This window comes from Pseudorasbora parva, chromosome 12 (genome assembly GCF_024679245.1).
Source record: "Pseudorasbora parva isolate DD20220531a chromosome 12, ASM2467924v1, whole genome shotgun sequence".
Classification (NCBI taxonomy): Eukaryota; Metazoa; Chordata; class Actinopteri; order Cypriniformes; family Gobionidae; genus Pseudorasbora; species Pseudorasbora parva.
In genome coordinates, this window is record NC_090183.1 from 36,636,751 (window position 1) to 36,654,825 (window position 18,075).

The following is an 18,075-nucleotide window of genomic DNA, read 5'->3' on the forward strand; positions in this document are numbered from 1 at the left end:
GGTCAGAGATCGAGGTCCTACTGGCGAAGGACGCGATCGAGCCGGTTCCTCCAGCCGATATGAAGACGGGGTTTTACAGCCCCTACTTCATTGTGCCCAAGAAAGGGGGTGGGTTACGGCCAATCCTGGACCTGCGAGTTCTGAATCGGGCCCTGCACAAGCTCCCGTTCAGGATGTTGACGCAGAAACGCATTTTCCAATGCATCCGTCCCCAGGATTGGTTTGCAGCGATCAACCTGAAGGGCGCGTACTTCCATGTGTCTATTCTCCCTCGACACAGACCGTTCCTACGCTTTGCGTTCGAGGGGAAAGCATATCAGTACAAGGTCCTGCCCTTCGGGCTGTCCCTGTCGCCCCGCGTCTTTACGAAGGTCGCGGAGGCAGCCATTGTTCCACTCAGAGAATGCGGCGTTCGGATTCTCAACTACCTCGACGATTGGCTGATCCTAGCCCAGTCGAAGGACCAGTTGTGCGAACACAGGGACCTGGTGCTCAGTCACCTCAGCCAGTTGGGCCTTCGGGTCAACCGAGAGAAGAGCAAACTCTGTCCCACACAGAGGATCTCTTATCTCGGTATGGAGCTGGACTCGGTCAACCGGACGGCGCGCCTCACCGAGGAGCGAGTCCAGTCGGTGTTGAACTGCTTGAATATGTTCAAGAGCAGGACAGCGGTCCCACTGAAATTCTTTCAGAGGCTCCTGGGGCATATGGCATCTGCAGCCGCGGTCACGCCGCTCGGATTGCTTCATATGAGACCGCTTCAACGCTGGCTCAATGGCCGAGTCCCGAGGTGGGCGTGGCAGAGCGGTCAGTACCGGGTCCCAGTGACTCCTTACTGCCGCCAAACCTTCAGCCCGTGGTCCAGCACTTCGTTTCTCCGGGCCGGGGTGCCCCTAGAACAAGTGTCCAGGCATGCTGTGCTATTCACGGATGCCTCCACCACAGGCTGGGGGGCCACGTACAACGGGCATGCAGTTGCTGGTCTGTGGACGGGGCCGCAATTGCATTGGCATATCAATTGCCTCGAGTTACTGGCAGTACATCTGGCACTCCGCCGCCTCAAGGGGCCGCTGCGTGGCAAGCATGTACTGGTCCGTACGGACAGCACCACGGCCGTTGCGTACATCAACCGTCAGGGTGGTCTACACTCCCGTCGTCTGCTCCAACTCGCCCGCCACCTCCTCCTGTGGAGTCAGAAGCAGCTGAGGTCGCTTCGGGCCATTCATGTCCCTGGTGTGCTGAACCAGACAGCCGACGAGCTCTCTCGTCAGCCGACACCTCCGGGAGAGTGGCGACTCCACCCCCAGGCGGTCCAGCTGATATGGGACCAGTTCGGAGCCGCACAGGTCGACCTGTTTGCCTCTCCGGACTCGACCCATTGCCAGTGGTACTATTCCCTGACCGGGGGTACCCTCGGCACAGATGCACTGGCGCACAGCTGGCCCCGGGACCTACGCAAGTATGCGTTTCCCCCAGTGAGCCTTCTTGCACAGACTCTGTGCAAGGTCAGGGAGGACGAGGAGCAGGTCTTGTTAGTTGCGCCGTATTGGCCCAACCGGACCTGGTTCCCAGAACTCACACTCCTCGCGACAGCCCCTCCTTGGCCGATTCCCCTGAGGAAGGACCTTCTTTCTCAGGGACGGGGCACGCTATGGCACCCGCGTCCAGACCTCTGGAATCTTCATGTCTGGTCCCTGGACGGGACGCGGAGGTTCTAGATGGACTACCACAAGCTGTCGTAGATACCATCGCTTCAGCTAGAGCCCCCTCTACGAGGCGCCTCTATGCTCTGAAGTGGAACCTGTTCGTTGAGTGGTGCGCTTCCCGCCGGGAAGACCCCCGAAGGTGTTCGATCAGTGTCGTGCTTTCCTTCCTGCAAGATGGGTTGGAGAGAAGGCTGTCTCCCTCCACCCTCAAGGTATATGCTGCAGCAATAGCAGCGTACCATGATGTAGTAGAAGGTAAGTCCGTGGGGAAGCACGACCTAATCGTCAGGTTCCTCAGAGGTGCGAGGAGACTAAATCCTCCTCGTCCATCCTCGATACCCTCTTGGGACTTAGCTCTAGTGCTCAGAGCACTTCAGAGCCCTCCCTTCGAGCCTTTGGCGTCTTGTGAGTTGAAAATCTTGTCAATGAAGACAGTGCTCCTGACGGCATTGGCCTCGATCAAGAGGGTAGGGGACCTGCATGCACTTTCGGTCAACGAATCGTGCCTAGAGTTCGGGCCAGGTAACTCTCACGTCGTCCTGAGACCCCGGCCCGGATATGTGCCCAAGGTTCCTACCACTCCCTTCCGGGATCAGGTGGTGAACCTGCAAGCGCTGCCTTCGGAGGAGGCAGACCCAGCCCTGGCTTTGCTGTGTCCGGTCCGCGCTCTTCGCGCTTACGTTGACCGGACCCAAAGCCTTCGGACCTCAGAGCAACTCTTCGTCTGTTACGGAGGCCAGCAGAAGAGAAAGGCTGTCTCCAAGCAGAGGTTAGCCCACTGGATAGTGGATGCTATAGTCTTGGCCTACCAGTCCCAAGACGTGCCTTGCCCGTTCGGTATAAGAGCGCACTCCACTCGGAGTGTTGCTTCTTCCTGGGCGCTGGCTCAAGGCGCCTCGCTGACAGACATATGTAGAGCTGCGGGCTGGGCGACACCTAACACGTTTGCTAGATTCTATAGCTTACGTGTAGAGCCGGTATCTTCCCGCATCCTCGCCCCCAGGGGCCAGGAGCGCTAAGTGCCCGTTCTAAGTGTCGGCTTGCGAAACGCCACTCCCGCCCTCTGGGCCGGATACGTGCGTCTATTGTCTCCAGTTGTGTTCCCCGGGAAACCGGCTAACCCTGTCGAGCTCCTCCGTCACCCCTCCGGTGTCAGACGTTGCGGACCGTCCGACGCCAGGCCTGCACCCGTATGCTTGTGAAACGTGGCTGTAGGCTGGGTTCCATATGTAGCGGTTCCCTCACGGCAACCCCATATGTGTATTCTTCCACGGTATCAGCTACCCTTCGGGCTAGCCCCGTGTCTTTCCCTCGACAGAGCCCGCTCTGTCGTCTCTGGGCGTGTTCTTTCCCCCCTTCAATCAGGCTGGAACCACCCCAGAGACTGCCATATGTTGCACTACCCTGCCAGGTTAGTCCTTATGTGTACTCTGCCACCTCTCCTTTCCTGAAGGACGTGGCCCCGCAGCGTACCCTCTCTCTCAAGAACGAGGTAGGCACGCTTTCCCAGCGTTATCCAATAGTCATTCTGAGTGGGTCTTGCAGAAACAGCAGTGACTGTACTCCCTGCTTGGAGCCCTGACTTCCGTACCATACTAGACGGTGCAGTGCGCTCAAGCAGGACGCTGGAAGGGCCAGCATCCTGGCGTTTTCCATAGGGATCCCATTCGTCGGTTCAGTTCTGACGTACGTCGAACGTGACCGACTGAAAGGGAACGTCTCGGTTACGTATGTAACCCTCGTTCCCTGAAGGAGGGAACGGAGACGTACGTCCCGTCGCCAGATGCTGTGCTTCCGCTGGGAGTCCGGTCACCTTCGGCTCCTCAGTAGGAAAAGCGCTGATCTACCATTCCACTTCCTATTTATACCCGCGCTGCGGGGCGGAGCGTGGAATGCGTGATCGCATACCAAATTTCATTGGCTCGTTGTTAGATGCTCGAAGTAGGATTGGTCTCTAAAGTAAGATCCCATTCGTCGGTTCAGTTCTGACGTACGTCTCCGTTCCCTCCTTCAGGGAACGAGGGTTACATACGTAACCGAGACGTTTTCAATATTAAAGTGCCCCTATTATGGATTTTTGAAAACTACCTTTCATGTAGTGTTACATAGCTTTAAGTGAATGAAAACATCCTGCAAAGTTTAAATCTGAAAGTGCACCTTATATATATATTAGATATGGTCTCTCTAAAGTAACAGTCGACTCTGAGTCAATTATACAAATAATTTTTAAATCCTGAAACTGCTTTTTAAGTCCTAAGCAGTTTTGTTTTTATGTCAAGACGAAACATTAGCATATAGCCTGTCCACTTATTGCCTGCAGACACCAGGAAAATTTGAACCACCTCAAACACTGCGGCAGATACTGGATAGCATCATGTCTCTGTGCTCTACAATGTGTTTATTGTGTTTCATATGGTGTAGGTATCCGGCTAACCGGCTAATTGAAATACTATTTTAAATCATCTGTGGGCCACTATTACCTAAACTGTCTGTTAATGCATAAATGTCTGTCATTCTTACTACTTTGAGTTAAGATAAAGGATGGATCAAGATTTGTTTTGCAAACTTTAATGTTTCGTCAGTTATTCACGTTAGTGCTCAGCTAACGGGGCTGTTATTAATACAGTTCCTGCATGTGCACCGCAATAAATTAGAAACACACACAAACACACGCACGCGTTAATGCTGATGGTAAGGAATTACAGTTGAAACATCTCATAATATACCTGCTCAAAGTTCGGTTGGAGAAATTAATTCTTCCAATGTGTCATTTTTTCGGACTTGCTCTGGGATTGGTGTAAAATCAACTTCCTTGTTATTATTATCTTTACAGTGTGTACTATTACCTCGGACGCCAGACGGAGCTGGAGTTCAGTTATGGTAAATAAGCGTTGTACGCGGTAGACCAATAACAACAGACTTGGCTAATCAGAGCAGATAGGCTCACGGAAAGGAGGGATTTAGAGAGAAATTCATCTGTCGAGTCATTTGAGAATCATTGAATATAGTGGTGATGTGCAATGTATATTATGAGAAAATGTAACTGTTTTCTAAACTTTGATGCAAACTGTAAAAAAATTGTTGGTTTAACTTAAAAAAGTAAGTAACCTGGTTACCTTAAAATTTTTAGTTTATTGAAATTATAAATTTGAGTTGATACAATGAAGGAAATTTGTTTAATAAATAGAAACTCAAAATATTATTGTGCCTGAACCACATAAAAAATTGGATAAATCATGAAAATAGCACTATTTGGCATGTTTCACTGCGTCATCAGAAATAAAACACACACACAATTACCCAATATGCTTACAAAATCTTTTAATATTATTTTAATAAAGGTTGTCGAATCTCAAAAAATGTTCATTGTATTAACTTACATTTTTTATTTCAATGAACTCTAAATTTTAATGCAACCAGGTAACTTTTTCTAAAAATAATGTTTTACAGTGCATGAACCTGTTGTAAGGAACCTAAAAAATAGCTTAATAGTGGCACTTTAATAATAATAATAATAAGAAAAAACAGTAACAGTTTTTACTGTTTTTTTTTAGTTAACAGTAAATGTTTTATTGAGCAGCAAATCAGCATATTAGAATGATTTCTGAAGGATTGTGTGACACTGAAGACTGGAGTGATGATGCTAAAAAATCAGCTTTTCCATCACAGGAATAAATTAATTTTTTTGTATTTTTTGTAATATTTTGCAGTATTTCTGTTTTAACTGTATTTTGATCAAATAAATGCAGCCTTGGTGAGCATAAGAGACTTATTTCAAAAACATTAAAACCCCCAAACTTTTAAACGGTAGTGTATATTATATTATATTTTTATTTAATCAAGTGACTCTCTAGAATGAAAATAAACCTGTGCTGGTCAGGCCTTTTCATGGGGTCTTTAAATATTATCTTAAAGATGACTTTTGGAGACTTACCAGGTTAGTTAATTATAATAAATGAAAAATGGCTAACATATCGCCCCTGATTTTTTTTCTTTTCGGCATTTGCACTTTTACGAGCACACAATCCATCTTCTCTCTTAAAATGAGTGACATTAATCAATTGCGAATGGCAGAATCTATTGTATTCATATGAAAGAAACTACATTTGGAATTGCACCACTTCCTCAAAGCCATCGGTGGCTTTTACGTTCAAAAGCTTTTGATTGAGAGAACAGGAAGAGACCACGCCCTGATCAGCTCATGCATGCACGTCCAGAATGAATGTGAGCTGAGGGTTATCACTCAGTTCCACATTTGCTAGGTCCGATTGAACTCTGCTTGACTTTTGCTGCAAGTTGACAATGTGAAAGCTCAATGTCCTTGATTTGCCATAGAGGGCTCATTCTAGGTGTTTAGTTTTTGTGGTGAGAGGGGAACAAATCATTCTCCTTACTGTTTAATAATTTCCTGTTCCTTGAACCCACCCCCTCTCCCTTCTTCTCCCATGAATGGCTGGAATAGATGCTGACAGAGCACAGAAGCATGGCATGGATGAGTTTATCTCAGCTAACCCATGTAGCTTCGATCATGCCTCGTTGTTCGAGATGGTGCAGAGGCTCACGTTGGACCACAGGCTAAATGACAACTTTGCATGTCTGGTAAGTGTTTTTTTTTTTTTTTTGGTTAAACTTCATTTCAAGGTGACGTAGTTACATTGTATTTATTCAAAAAGTATATGAATTAACTACATGTACTTACTATACGGTTATGGTTAGGGTTAGTTACTTGTAATTATGCATAGTTTACTGTTATTACTCTAAGTTAAAGAGATAGTTCACCCAAAAATGAAAATTCTGTCATCATTTACTCACCCCTCATGTTGTTCCAAACCTGTTTGAGTTTCTATCTTCTGCCTAACACAAAAGAAGATATTTTGAAGAATGTTTGTAACAAAGCAGATAGAGCAACCATTTACTACCATACAATTTTTTCCCCTATATATGGTAGTGAATGGATGTTCTATCTGCCTGGTTACAAACATTCTTCAAAATATCTTCTTTTGTGTTTGGCAGAAGAAAGAAACTCAAACAGGTTTGGAACAACATGAGGGGTTAGTAAATGATGACAGAATTTTCATTTTTGGGTGAACTATCTCTTTAATGTAGTAACGTGTAACAATATCACCTTAAATTAACATGTTACTGTTTTTTTTTTTTTTTTTGCTGACTTAAATGCAAAACAACTAAATCCAACATGGGTTCAGTTTTCAGCAGCGATAATAAAAAAAGTTCTTGAGCACCAATTTGGGGTGTGATGAGACACTCAGCTCACGAGATGAGACACAAGATTGGTTTCACGAGAACAAGACAGTATTTTTGCACAATATTTTTAAGAAATCCTCAATGACAAAATAGTCTACAGGTGGGTTTTGAAATGTTTGAAATGTCATTTCAGTTCTACTTTCTGAGTATGAATTATCTGTCACGTACACACAAAGGAATGGGTGCGAGGACTCAAGTGCAAGAAGAATAACATTTATTCATAACAAATAAAACATAAATGCAAAACAAAACCCACGAGGGGGAAAACGTAACTAGAAAATACATAAACTGAAACTGAACACATACCACATAGAAGTCATAGGGGAACGGAAGACGTAGACAGTACAAGGATACGACCCCGACCATTGGTGACATTATCCATTGAAAGACAACAATATACAAAAATATATATACAAAAAATTGCGTTGAAAAGGCGTGGACAGTTAATTATTTAAATGAATCATGCAAGGTTTGTGCTTGTCAATTTTCTGGTGTTTGCACCATTATTTCCCATCTAAAAAAGCATGTCTTTAAAGGGTTAGTTCACCCAAAAATGACATTTCTTTCATTAATGACTCACCCCAATGTCTTTCCACACCCGTAAGATCTCTGTTCATCCTCGGAACACAGTTTAAGATATTTCAGATTTAGTTCGAGGCTTTTCTGTCCTTTGAATGTAAGTGTGTGCCCACTTGCTGTCCACATCCAGAAGGTAATGAAAACATCATCAAAGTAGTCCATATGTGACATCAGAGGGTTAGTTAGACTCTTTTGAAGCGTCGACAATGCATTTTGGTCCAAAAATAACAAACAATACGACTTTATTCAGCATTGTCTTCTCTTCCGCGTTTGTTTTCAAACCTCAAATAAAGAATCAAACGGTCGCGAATCAGCAGATTGATTCGTGATTCATATCGCCAATGTCACGTGATTTCAACAGTTTCTCACGCGATCCGAATCTTGAATCATGACCGTTTGATTCCTTATTTGAGGAACACGGAAGAGAAGACAATAATGCTGAATAAAGTCATATTTTTTGTTATTTTTAGACCAAAATGTATTGTCGATGTTTCAAAAGAGTCTAACTAACCCACTGATGTCACATATGGACTACTTTGATGATGTTTTCATTACCTTCTGGATGTGGACAGCAAGTGGGCATACACTTACATTCAAAGGACAGAAAGGCCTCAGACTAAATCTGAAATATCGTAAACTGTGTTCCGAGGATGAACAGAGGTCTTACGGGTGTGGAACGACATTGGGGTGAGTCATTAATGAAAGAAATTTCATTTTTGGTTGAACTAACCCTTTAACTGGCATCTTGTGTTGGTCATTATGGAAATGATCTGGCTGCGTATGTGGTCTTTAATTTGTGCGTTGTCAGTAGATCATGCGCAGAACTTTCCACTTCCATCTGTGCTTTATTGGAATTGCTTACGCTCTTACGCTAATTTACCCTGTTCAGTAAATCTGACCCAAAAAGTGCTACCATAATCAAAGTACTCTCTCGGTATTCATACTGCATACAGAGTCCAGAGCTAAGAGGTGGATACAACTACACAGCCTAGCCTAAGATAAGTCTGATATTGGGAGACAGGATATTATTGTATGTATGTAGCCTAATTTGCGCACATCAGGGAGCTTGCGTTTTACTTTCGCGATTGCACATGCTCTGTGTATGGGGATGGTCTTGTCAGTCATCTTGCCTTACTCTTGTCACGTGATCAGTGAAATGTGATTCCTGCTGCATTGTGTGCAACTCTGCAGCAAAACGACAGTGGAGGCATTATGGTGGGCACCATAATGTAATGTAAACATAGCGGTGGCATTTTCTATGCTAATTTCACCCTCACACTCTGTTATGGCAATATCGTGAGACAGCTTTTTAGACTTTTGTGAGATCTAGTGGCATAAGATCTCGTCACACCCCAAGTGGAGGTCTGGATTCCCGTGGCTGATATTTTGCACCGCAGGTTTAAATTTCCGACTGAAACACGGTAGTGGTCGGTGACTCCTGGTGTAATTTGAACAGGAGACGTCAGTCATTCAATATCACTGACATCCTTTCAGAACAGCATATCTTCGTTTTACTTAATCTTAATCTTATCGACCTGGTATACAGCATGCTCTCAGGACCGGTATGCACACGCTGCACACATGGACCAGTTCTTTCTGCGTCATGCATTGTATCTGCGGGGTCTGTGCATAACGGTCCTCAGGGCAGACTGTACCGGTGGTAAATATACGGCCCTAGAACAGGCAGGTTGTTGATGACCGGCAGAGCAGAATATAAGGATAGCAGAGCAAAGTGTGGATGCGCTGTCCTTGAAGGACGTTCAGCTTGGACTGGAAAAAATGGTCAGTTTACTGCTAAGAACCCCACATCAGGCAAGTCTAATGTATGGGAGTCTTTTTTATGAGAGAAACTGTGTTGACAGCAAAATGTTAAGAATTTTGTATTTTGACAATACGAATAAAAATAACAAATAGCCTATAGGCTTAAATTTTTGTACTTTTTTTTCTTTCTCTGCAACATTTTTCCCCCTACTGTGTTGGCTGCAAAATATAAAATTTTGTAAAAAATAAATAAAAATAATGTAAAAAACAGGGTGAATAAAATTAAAAAATACAATTTTTGTGGAAACTACATTTTTATTTTCTCTGTGGAAATTTAAATGTGAAATTCTGGAAACGAGATCTAAATTTAGCAGGATGGTCGGGAAGAAAATTATTCTAAGCAGACAGCAGGTGAACAAAGAGTGTATATATATATAACCTGCGGAATATAACCCCAGCGGGAGCGGGACCTAAAAAACAGTCCCGCTCTAACCCCAAGCACCAAATCAACATATTATTTATCAAATTTCTGAAGGATTAATTAATGATGCTGAAAATTCAGTTTTGCCATATCAGAAATAAATTGCATTTAAAGGAAGTGTATGTAAGTTTGTGGCCAAAACTGGTACTGCAGGTGTATCCCCTCTCCCCCTCGCCCCTGACTCGAGGTTGCCAGATAGGTTGCAGGATCCAGCAGAAACGTTTGTAGCTGCAGCTGTGGTAACTAGAGCAGAGCTGGCAACCCGGATGCAGAAACACTACTGACTTCATGATTGGTTGATAGGTGGAGGGTGGAGCTTCAGGCCAAAACACAACATGACAACATCAACACCAGTTGAGGGCTGCAACAACAACTTTTAAATGACTATATTCTGGCCGGACTACTGTTGTCAGTGATATAAGTATTTGAGATTAACATGATTTCTCTAGTGACACATCAGGGCCATTTTATGATTAATTGAAATATATTTCTTACATACAATTCCTTTAAATATATAAACATTTTAACCATTTATTATTTCACTTTATTTTTTACTGTATTTTTGATCACATAAATTCCGTCGTGGTGATCACTTTTCAAAATCATTAAATACCAATACATTTTTTTTTATATATCAACAATAACCTTTAATACAGTAGTGTTTATGGTCAAAATTTCAATTTGTTTCTTTTAAAGGAAACTCATGCTGTGCTACACATATTTTTATCTAATCAAACTGCACTTTAGAATGAAAATAAAATTGTTTTTTAATTGTAGGGATGGTTCAGCCCGGGTCAAGTGTTTGTTCTGGATGAGTACTGCGCTCGGAACGGGGTGAGAGGATGCCATAGACATCTGTGTTATCTTGGCGACCTACTGGAGAGGGCAGATGCTGGGCACATGATTGACCCGACGCTGTTGCACTACAGCTTCGCGTTTTGTGCCTCCCATGTTCACGGAAACAGGTACAGGCTTGCGTAAAGATACACTGTGTTATTGGGATTTTAGATGTTGGGCGAGATACTATCATGGAAGCAGGGTGAACGAGAGTGCAGAACCAAGGTCTCTTTGCAAGTGATCAGCATATTTTTGTAGTTTTTTTTTTTAGAGTTTATTATATTTTCCCATGTGAATGTTCTTTATAATTTTGCCAAATTTTGTTTGATTTGTTGTGTCTTTTGTTCTCAATCATTTTTCATTTCTTTTCCACTTTCCAAACCTCAGCAGTATTCTTTCAGCCACTACATTTTCCATTCTCCTTGTTTTGTTATTTTAATTTCCAAATCTCATTGTGTTGCTCATTCATTACATGTTCCTGATAGTCAGAGGGGGTCTGAGTTACAGGGGGCTGGCTCAAAGTCAGGAGGGAAAAAGGAGTCTAAAAAAAAGAGGAAATGTAAAACACAGCTGTCCCTTGAAAGCGCAAGGTAAGAGGGCTTATCAAGGATATATTCATATCAACAGCATCATATTTTACATTGTGCAATGGCAGCAAATGTATCTCACAAATGGTGAAATTGCTTAAACAGCTTAGGATATCTTAAAAGTATATTGTAGTTCACCCCAAAATAAAAAAGAAAAGAAAAAAAGAGCTATAAACATTGACATATACTCACCTAAAGGATTATTAGGAACACCTGTTCAGTTTAAAATTAATGCAATTATCTAATCAACCAATCACATGGCAGTTGCTTCAATGCATTTAGGGGTGTGGTCCTGGTCAAGACAATCTCCTGAACTCCAAACTGAATGTCAGAATGGGAAAGAACGGTGATTTAAGCAATTTTGAGCGTGGCATGGTTGTTGGTGCCAGATGGGCCGTACTGAGTATTTCACAATCTGCTCAGTTACTGGGATTTTCATGCACTACCATTTCTAGGGTTTACAAAGAATGGCGTGAAAAGGAAAAAACATCCAGTATGCGACAGTCCTGTGGGTGGAAATGCCTTGTTGATGCTAAAGGTCAGAGAAGAATGGGCCGACTGATTCAAGCTGATAGAAGAGCAACTTTGACTGAAATAACCACTCGTTACAACCGAGGTATGCAGCAAAGCATTTTTGAAGCCACAACATGCACAACCTTGAGGCAGATGGGCTACAACAGCAGAAGACCCCACCGGCTACCACTCATCTCCACTACAAATAGAAAAAAGAGGCTACAATTTGCACGAGCTCACCAAAATTGGACAGTTGAAGACTGGAAAAATGTTGCCTGGTCTGATGAGTCTCGATTTTTATTGAGACATTTAGATGGTAGAGTCAGAATTTGGTGTAAACAGAATGAGAACATGGATCCATCATGCCTTGTTACCACTGTGCAGGCTGGTGGTGGTGGTGTAATGGTGTGGGAGATGTTTTCTTGGCACACTTTAGGCCCCTTGGTGCCAATTGGGCTTCGTTTAAATGCCACAGCCTACCCGAGCATTGTTTCTGACCATGTCCATCCCTTTATGACCAACATGTACCAATCATCTGATGGCTACTTCCAGCAGGGTAATGCACCATGTTACAAAGCTCAAATCATGTAGAATTAAGGCAGTTCTGAAGGCGAAAGAGAGTCAAAAACAGTATTAGTCTTAATAATCCTTTAGGTGAGTGTACATTTTTTGGCAGAATTATTCCTTTAAAGTCATGGTATTGCATAATATTGAAAGATCCTGCATTAAGATAATTTTTTGGATCAATTTTGATTTGATTTGCGTTTGATACAGCATGTTCAGTTTAGTTTTCTCTTCCCACTGACTTGTTGAAAGTATATTTATTATTGTGCTGCAACTAGGTGTCTATTAAATATATTTAATGCAATATGGTCCCCAAGTGTAGTTTTGTGACATCAATAGCAGTAAATAAAAAAAATGGGTTGGAAACAATGTCCCCCAAGTGTATCACAACAGGGTCCCATCTGCTGGGTACAAATACATTTAGAGCCAGTGTATTAGATTTAAGAAAGCCAGACATTGCTTCTGGTTAGATGTTCTTTCTGCGCTCAGTGTGCCAGGCCGGTATTTTATTGTTACAAGTGTGATATACTGCATACTGAAATTTTAATGTGGTTTGATTAGGTTTCACTGAAAATATACAGGGCTTTATAAACCAATTATGTAGTATATATAATATAATTAGTTGTAATAATAAATCAGTTCAAGACTTTCTTTTGATTGTTATTACTTTCGCCTTGGCTCAAAATGGATCTTTCTTCCTAATCAATTTGCAAATAATGGCATGTTTTGCTTGTAAAATAGGCCTGACGGTCTTGGAACGGTTGCGGTGGAAGAAAAAGAGCGCTTTGAGGAAATCAAAGAACGATTACGTGTCCTTCTGGAGAATCAGATCACAAACTTTAGGTGAGTATGTAGACGTAAGGCCTTTATTGAACATTTCACAACCTGAATTATAGCAAGAAGACTGTGTACACCAGTGGTTCTCTTGGTCTTGTTTCATGACACAGATTTTATATTGAACATCAGGTGCAATCCAACATCTCATTAAAAGGTTTAGTCTACAAAAATAGAAAAAAAATGCACTTTAAAATCATACATTAAAAATGATATCATCATAGACAGCCTAGTCCCAACAGTATGCAAATTATTAAGCAGAATAGGGAAATTGGCAATTTTGTAAACACACAAACAACAGAGGTGATTAATCAGCTTAATGCATAGAAAAAATACTGGGCCAAATATTGTATTAGGCTGAATATGAGAAGTGCATATACATATCACTGTGATTTCAACAACAGAGCTCAAATTATAGCCTTTGGGAATCAAACCAGACACTTTCATGCGGTTTAATTTTTTTCTCAGTTCGTCTTTTACCTTGCTGTCCATAATCCATTTTTGGTACTCTGCCCATCAGTTAAGAACCACTGGTGTACACCGTTTTGTTTCCTCTCGACATTGCATCCAAAAATATAAGTGTATAGGATTTTCTACAGACACAATGCAATTTTTGTTGTTGTAGGTATTGCTTTCCATTTGGTCGCCCTGAGGGAGCATTGAAAGCCACTCTGTCTTTGCTGGAGAGGGTAATGACAACATTGACTTATATTGATTCAGAATAGCAGCAGTAGAAGGAAAAGAGAAGCAATTGATGGTATTTTGTTCAGTACCACCTGCCTCTGTTTACTTGTTCTGCTGTGCATCATTATTTCAAATAAAAAAAGTTTTTAAAAGTATGACTCATTTATACCAGGACAACAACATTTATGTCACTAGATTAAAAAAACTCAGATTTGTGTTTTTTTCACAGGTGCTTATGAAGGACATTGTGACCCCAGTGCCGCAGGAGGAAGTCAAGGCTGTCATTCGGAAATGCTTAGAGCAAGCAGCTCAAATTAACTACCAGCGCATCACTGAATACGCCAGAGTGGAAGGTGACTATCATTACCCTCTTTTTTCAAAGCGTTATGATTTTAAAGCACTTAACCATGATGATTTGAACTAGAAGGGAACTTTTGTACTTTTTCACTTTTTTTCACTCAGTTTCCAGTCATTTTAATCAATTTATTTATATCAACTGTGGTCCATATTTGAATAATGTGCTTTAAGTAAATAATCTGTTCTTCTACTTTCAGTATGTGAAAGGAAAATAAATTTAGGTTTGGGTAATTAAGCTTTTGTTTAAATTGTAAATTTATTTTGATGGTTTGCAGTTCATATATATATATATATATATATATATATATATATATATATATATATATATATATATATATATATATATATATATATATATATATATAAATAAATGAAATGCCTGCATGATTTTATTTGTATTTATTATACACCAGAACACATTCTTGAATTACGCAGCATCTGTCTTGTTTGAAATACTATACTTGTTTATTCTAAGGTCAATTACTGCTTTTGTTCCTTTCCTGTTTTCAAGAAAAGTTTAAATGTCTTCTTGTCCTTTCTCCTTTTGTGGACTTGTGTGTAAAAATGCATTCAAATCCACACAAAGAAGAGCTTCAGACCATTTCCTATGTGTTGCGATAACATAGAAGATTGGAAATTGGACATTTTTCAGAGGCTCTCCACACATTCTCTTTTCTATTATCATGGCTCAGATCAGGGTGATAAACGACATCAGGGTAGAGAAATTGTTACGGAGGAGAAAATGAGTCAGTGAATAGAAAGGAATGCAGGAATGGGGACGAATCTTGCGGTGAAATAAATTAAGTATGTGGGAAGGAGCGGCTGAAGGGTAGAAGAGCCTATTAGAGGAAAACAGGTTGAGGGAAAGAGCAATGAGATAAGGAGGGAAGCATCCATGAAACAATGCCAGGCTGGGCAACAACCGTGAAAGAGGATTAAAAAGAAGCAAGGGATGGGCAATAATGACGGGTTTCTGTTTGTAGAGGAGTGGAAGGTATTGTGGGCTGGTTTTAAGGAGGATGTTTGTGGGTTTAGATGTTTGAAGATATTTTTAAATCATCTCTCTGATTGAATGCTCAAGTCACTGGTTCTGTCGCTTATTTCGAACAAGGTGACAAACCAATGATACAAATGTCACAAATGGCTGAACACAGAATCAGTTTACAAGTGTGCCTTTCTAATGGACCTTGACTGCTTGTTCCCTGATGAAATAAAGTGACAGAATTTCCTTAAAATAATAACTCACCTAAATATGAATCTGTCATCAATTACTCACCCTCATGTCAATTGAAATGCACATGGTTTTCTATTCTTTAGTGGAACAAAACACATAGGAGATATTTCACTCTGCCATTTTCCATACAACAAAAATGGCTTGCGGCTCTGAAAAGGTTTTTTGTACAAAAACACAATAAAAGTATAGCATACAATCAGTTGGATTTTGAAATCCATGGAAGAAAAATTGTGATGCGTTTCACATGACAAGAGTTTTAATTTGGGTGAACAATACACTACTGTTCAAAAGTTTAAGGTTAGTAAGATTTTGTACAGTCTCTTATGCTTATCAATACTGCATTTATTTTAAGATACTTCAGTGTCACATGATCCTTCAGAAATAATTAGAATATGCTGATTTGCTCCAAAATATATCCTTATTGTTACCAATGTTAAAAACAATTGTGATGCTTGAGAATCAAAATAACAACATATATTTGAAATATAATTTTCTGTAACAATATAAAAGTCTTTACTTTAAATCTATTTCAAGCGTCCTTGCTAAATGAGTATTTATTTATTTATTTCCAAAAAAATAAAAATAAATCTTACTTGCCCTATATATTTGTACAGTATTGCACATTTAAAAGTTTTCCACTTCCACTTTATTCTTTATTTTTGGAGTCTCTAAGTGAGAATTTAAGGGTAATTGTGGTTTAAGGGTTTTAAACATCAAATCATGTTGTATTATCCAACATTTTCCAAAAACTGATTTATTGCTCTTAAAGGGGCAGTGTGTAAATTCTAGTGGTGAGATAGAATGTTTCCACTGTAAAAACATGACGGCGCAAGATGGTGATTTCACTGTAAGGAGACCCGCAGTGTATCTAGATCGAAATGGCTCATTACATAAACACATTATGTAAGGTCTTTATATACAACTGAAAACATTATGTATATTACATTGCATTTCTGTCATAGATCCTCCTAGAAATACTACACACTGAACCTTTAATGAGAACTTCCCTTAACGCAAGACATACCTTCACCATAACCAACCCTTGACCCCCTTTCCTCTGACCCCAAACTCTTGCATGCCGGAATCCTCTTTTTCTTTAGGAAAAAAGAGGGAAATGTATGATCATCCTGTCTACTCCTTGGCAACACAAGTGATGGATTTAACCATCCGTGAGTAACAACTCCTCACCCCTCATTCTTTACCTCTCTTTCATCAGATCAACCCTCCATGTCGCGTCCTTCTCTGAACTTTTCTGTTTTGCCACATTCATACAGATGACAGACACTGAGTAGAGAACGATACGCAATGTTCCGATTCCAATTTTTTTGGCAGAGATGTTCCATCTGTTTGTAATACGACATGACTGATGCATCCGTTCTGCTTCCTCTTGTTCATTTTTGGTTGAAGCTCCTGTTTGTGACTTGAATGCATTTTTACTTTGCTCGCTATTTTACTTTGTCTGAGTGTATATCGTTACTGTGGTGTGGTAGGTGGTTTCACTGGGGGGTTCCAGACACGTCAACAGGTGACTGAGCTACCGGGAGAGCAGGAGTTAGTACACGTGTACGAGCTATAACTTATGTGTTCCAACATCACAAGTTTGTCTTGTTCGTGATTACTACAGCTATGTTCAATTTGTCATGCAACCGAACAATGGCTATTGTCTCTTTGTTCAGTACGTCGTTCAGTTGCTACTGTGCTATGTGTTTTTGTTCTTGTCGTTCCAGGTAAATATCTTCATGTGTGTTTATTTTCCATTACTTTTTTTGTTATTATTATTATTATATTTATTCTATATCAAATACATACTTATTCTCTGGAGCGCAACCAAGGGGGAAATGACCAGGGATGCTGCAGTGACTTTGGGCTAAAACATGCAACCTTTTCCCTCCAGTTCTCGCCTTCTCTCTCTCCCTTATTTCTCCCTCTCCTTATGTTGCTCTGACTCTCTTTTTCTCTCTTTCTCTCTCTCTCTCTTTCTCTCTCAAGTTGAGAAAACTCTAAAGGATCAGAAGGATCCAGGTGAAGCTATGTTTGATGTCATCCCCTGTCCCCTTCAACACATCCTGGCATATGCACATGACACAATTACAGAGAGAACTTTTTTAGTCTGAAAGTGTATACACCATGACACAAGGTCCACCCTTGTGCAATCCTTTTATTGTGAAGATAGTATTCTTCTATCAATATATGCACAAAATTTGGGTAAAAACTTATTTTGTGTTATATTATGACTTTAGAAATTGAAATGGAGCCTCTTAGCACTACACAGTCTGCCTAATGGTGTTACATTATGCAGACTTGGGAGAAGTAATTCTATCTTTCACAAATATTTCAGTGGAAGTTTTTTTTTTCAATGTGTTAAAATGTGAGTGGAGAATGACTTGCAAATGTGTCTCTCTAAAGCACTGGGAATAAAACAATGGAAGAAAATCTGAATTTTCTAAATAAGTGGTTCTCAATTGGCTTTGCTTCAGGACTCTGATGTTTCAATGGGCACCAAGCGGTAAACCTACACCAAAAGTATCAAAATGTTGGTCATGTAAAAAAAAAGTTTTATTAATATTACTCCAAATATGTGAACTCTTAAAACTTAATTTATTGACATATATTTTTTAAGTTTGAAACTATGCCTAATTTGGCTAGAATGTATCCAGTGACACATGATTGTACGCA

The 18,075-nt window shown here is 41.0% G+C and overlaps 1 protein-coding gene across 7 annotated transcripts in view; it reads left to right on the plus strand.

Annotated features, from left to right (window-relative positions):
- cadpsb (Ca2+-dependent activator protein for secretion b) overlaps window positions 1–18,075 on the plus strand; it is a 109,729-nt gene that overhangs the window by 74,404 nt on the left and 17,250 nt on the right. For 4 of the 7 annotated variants that reach the window (XM_067460144.1, XM_067460145.1, XM_067460140.1 and 1 more), the window contains exons 12-17: window positions 6,169–6,305; window positions 10,567–10,754; window positions 13,032–13,133; window positions 13,750–13,813; window positions 14,038–14,161; window positions 16,500–16,568. In XM_067460144.1, coding sequence (XP_067316245.1) covers window positions 6,169–6,305; window positions 10,567–10,754; window positions 13,032–13,133; window positions 13,750–13,813; window positions 14,038–14,161; window positions 16,500–16,568 — 684 coding nt within the window. Of the gene's footprint in view, window positions 1–6,168; window positions 6,306–10,566; window positions 10,755–13,031; window positions 13,134–13,749; window positions 13,814–14,037; window positions 14,162–16,499; window positions 16,569–17,388; window positions 17,422–18,075 lie in introns of all 7 variants that reach the window. The other 3 variants (XM_067460142.1, XM_067460143.1, XM_067460146.1) reach the window with 2 other exon arrangements.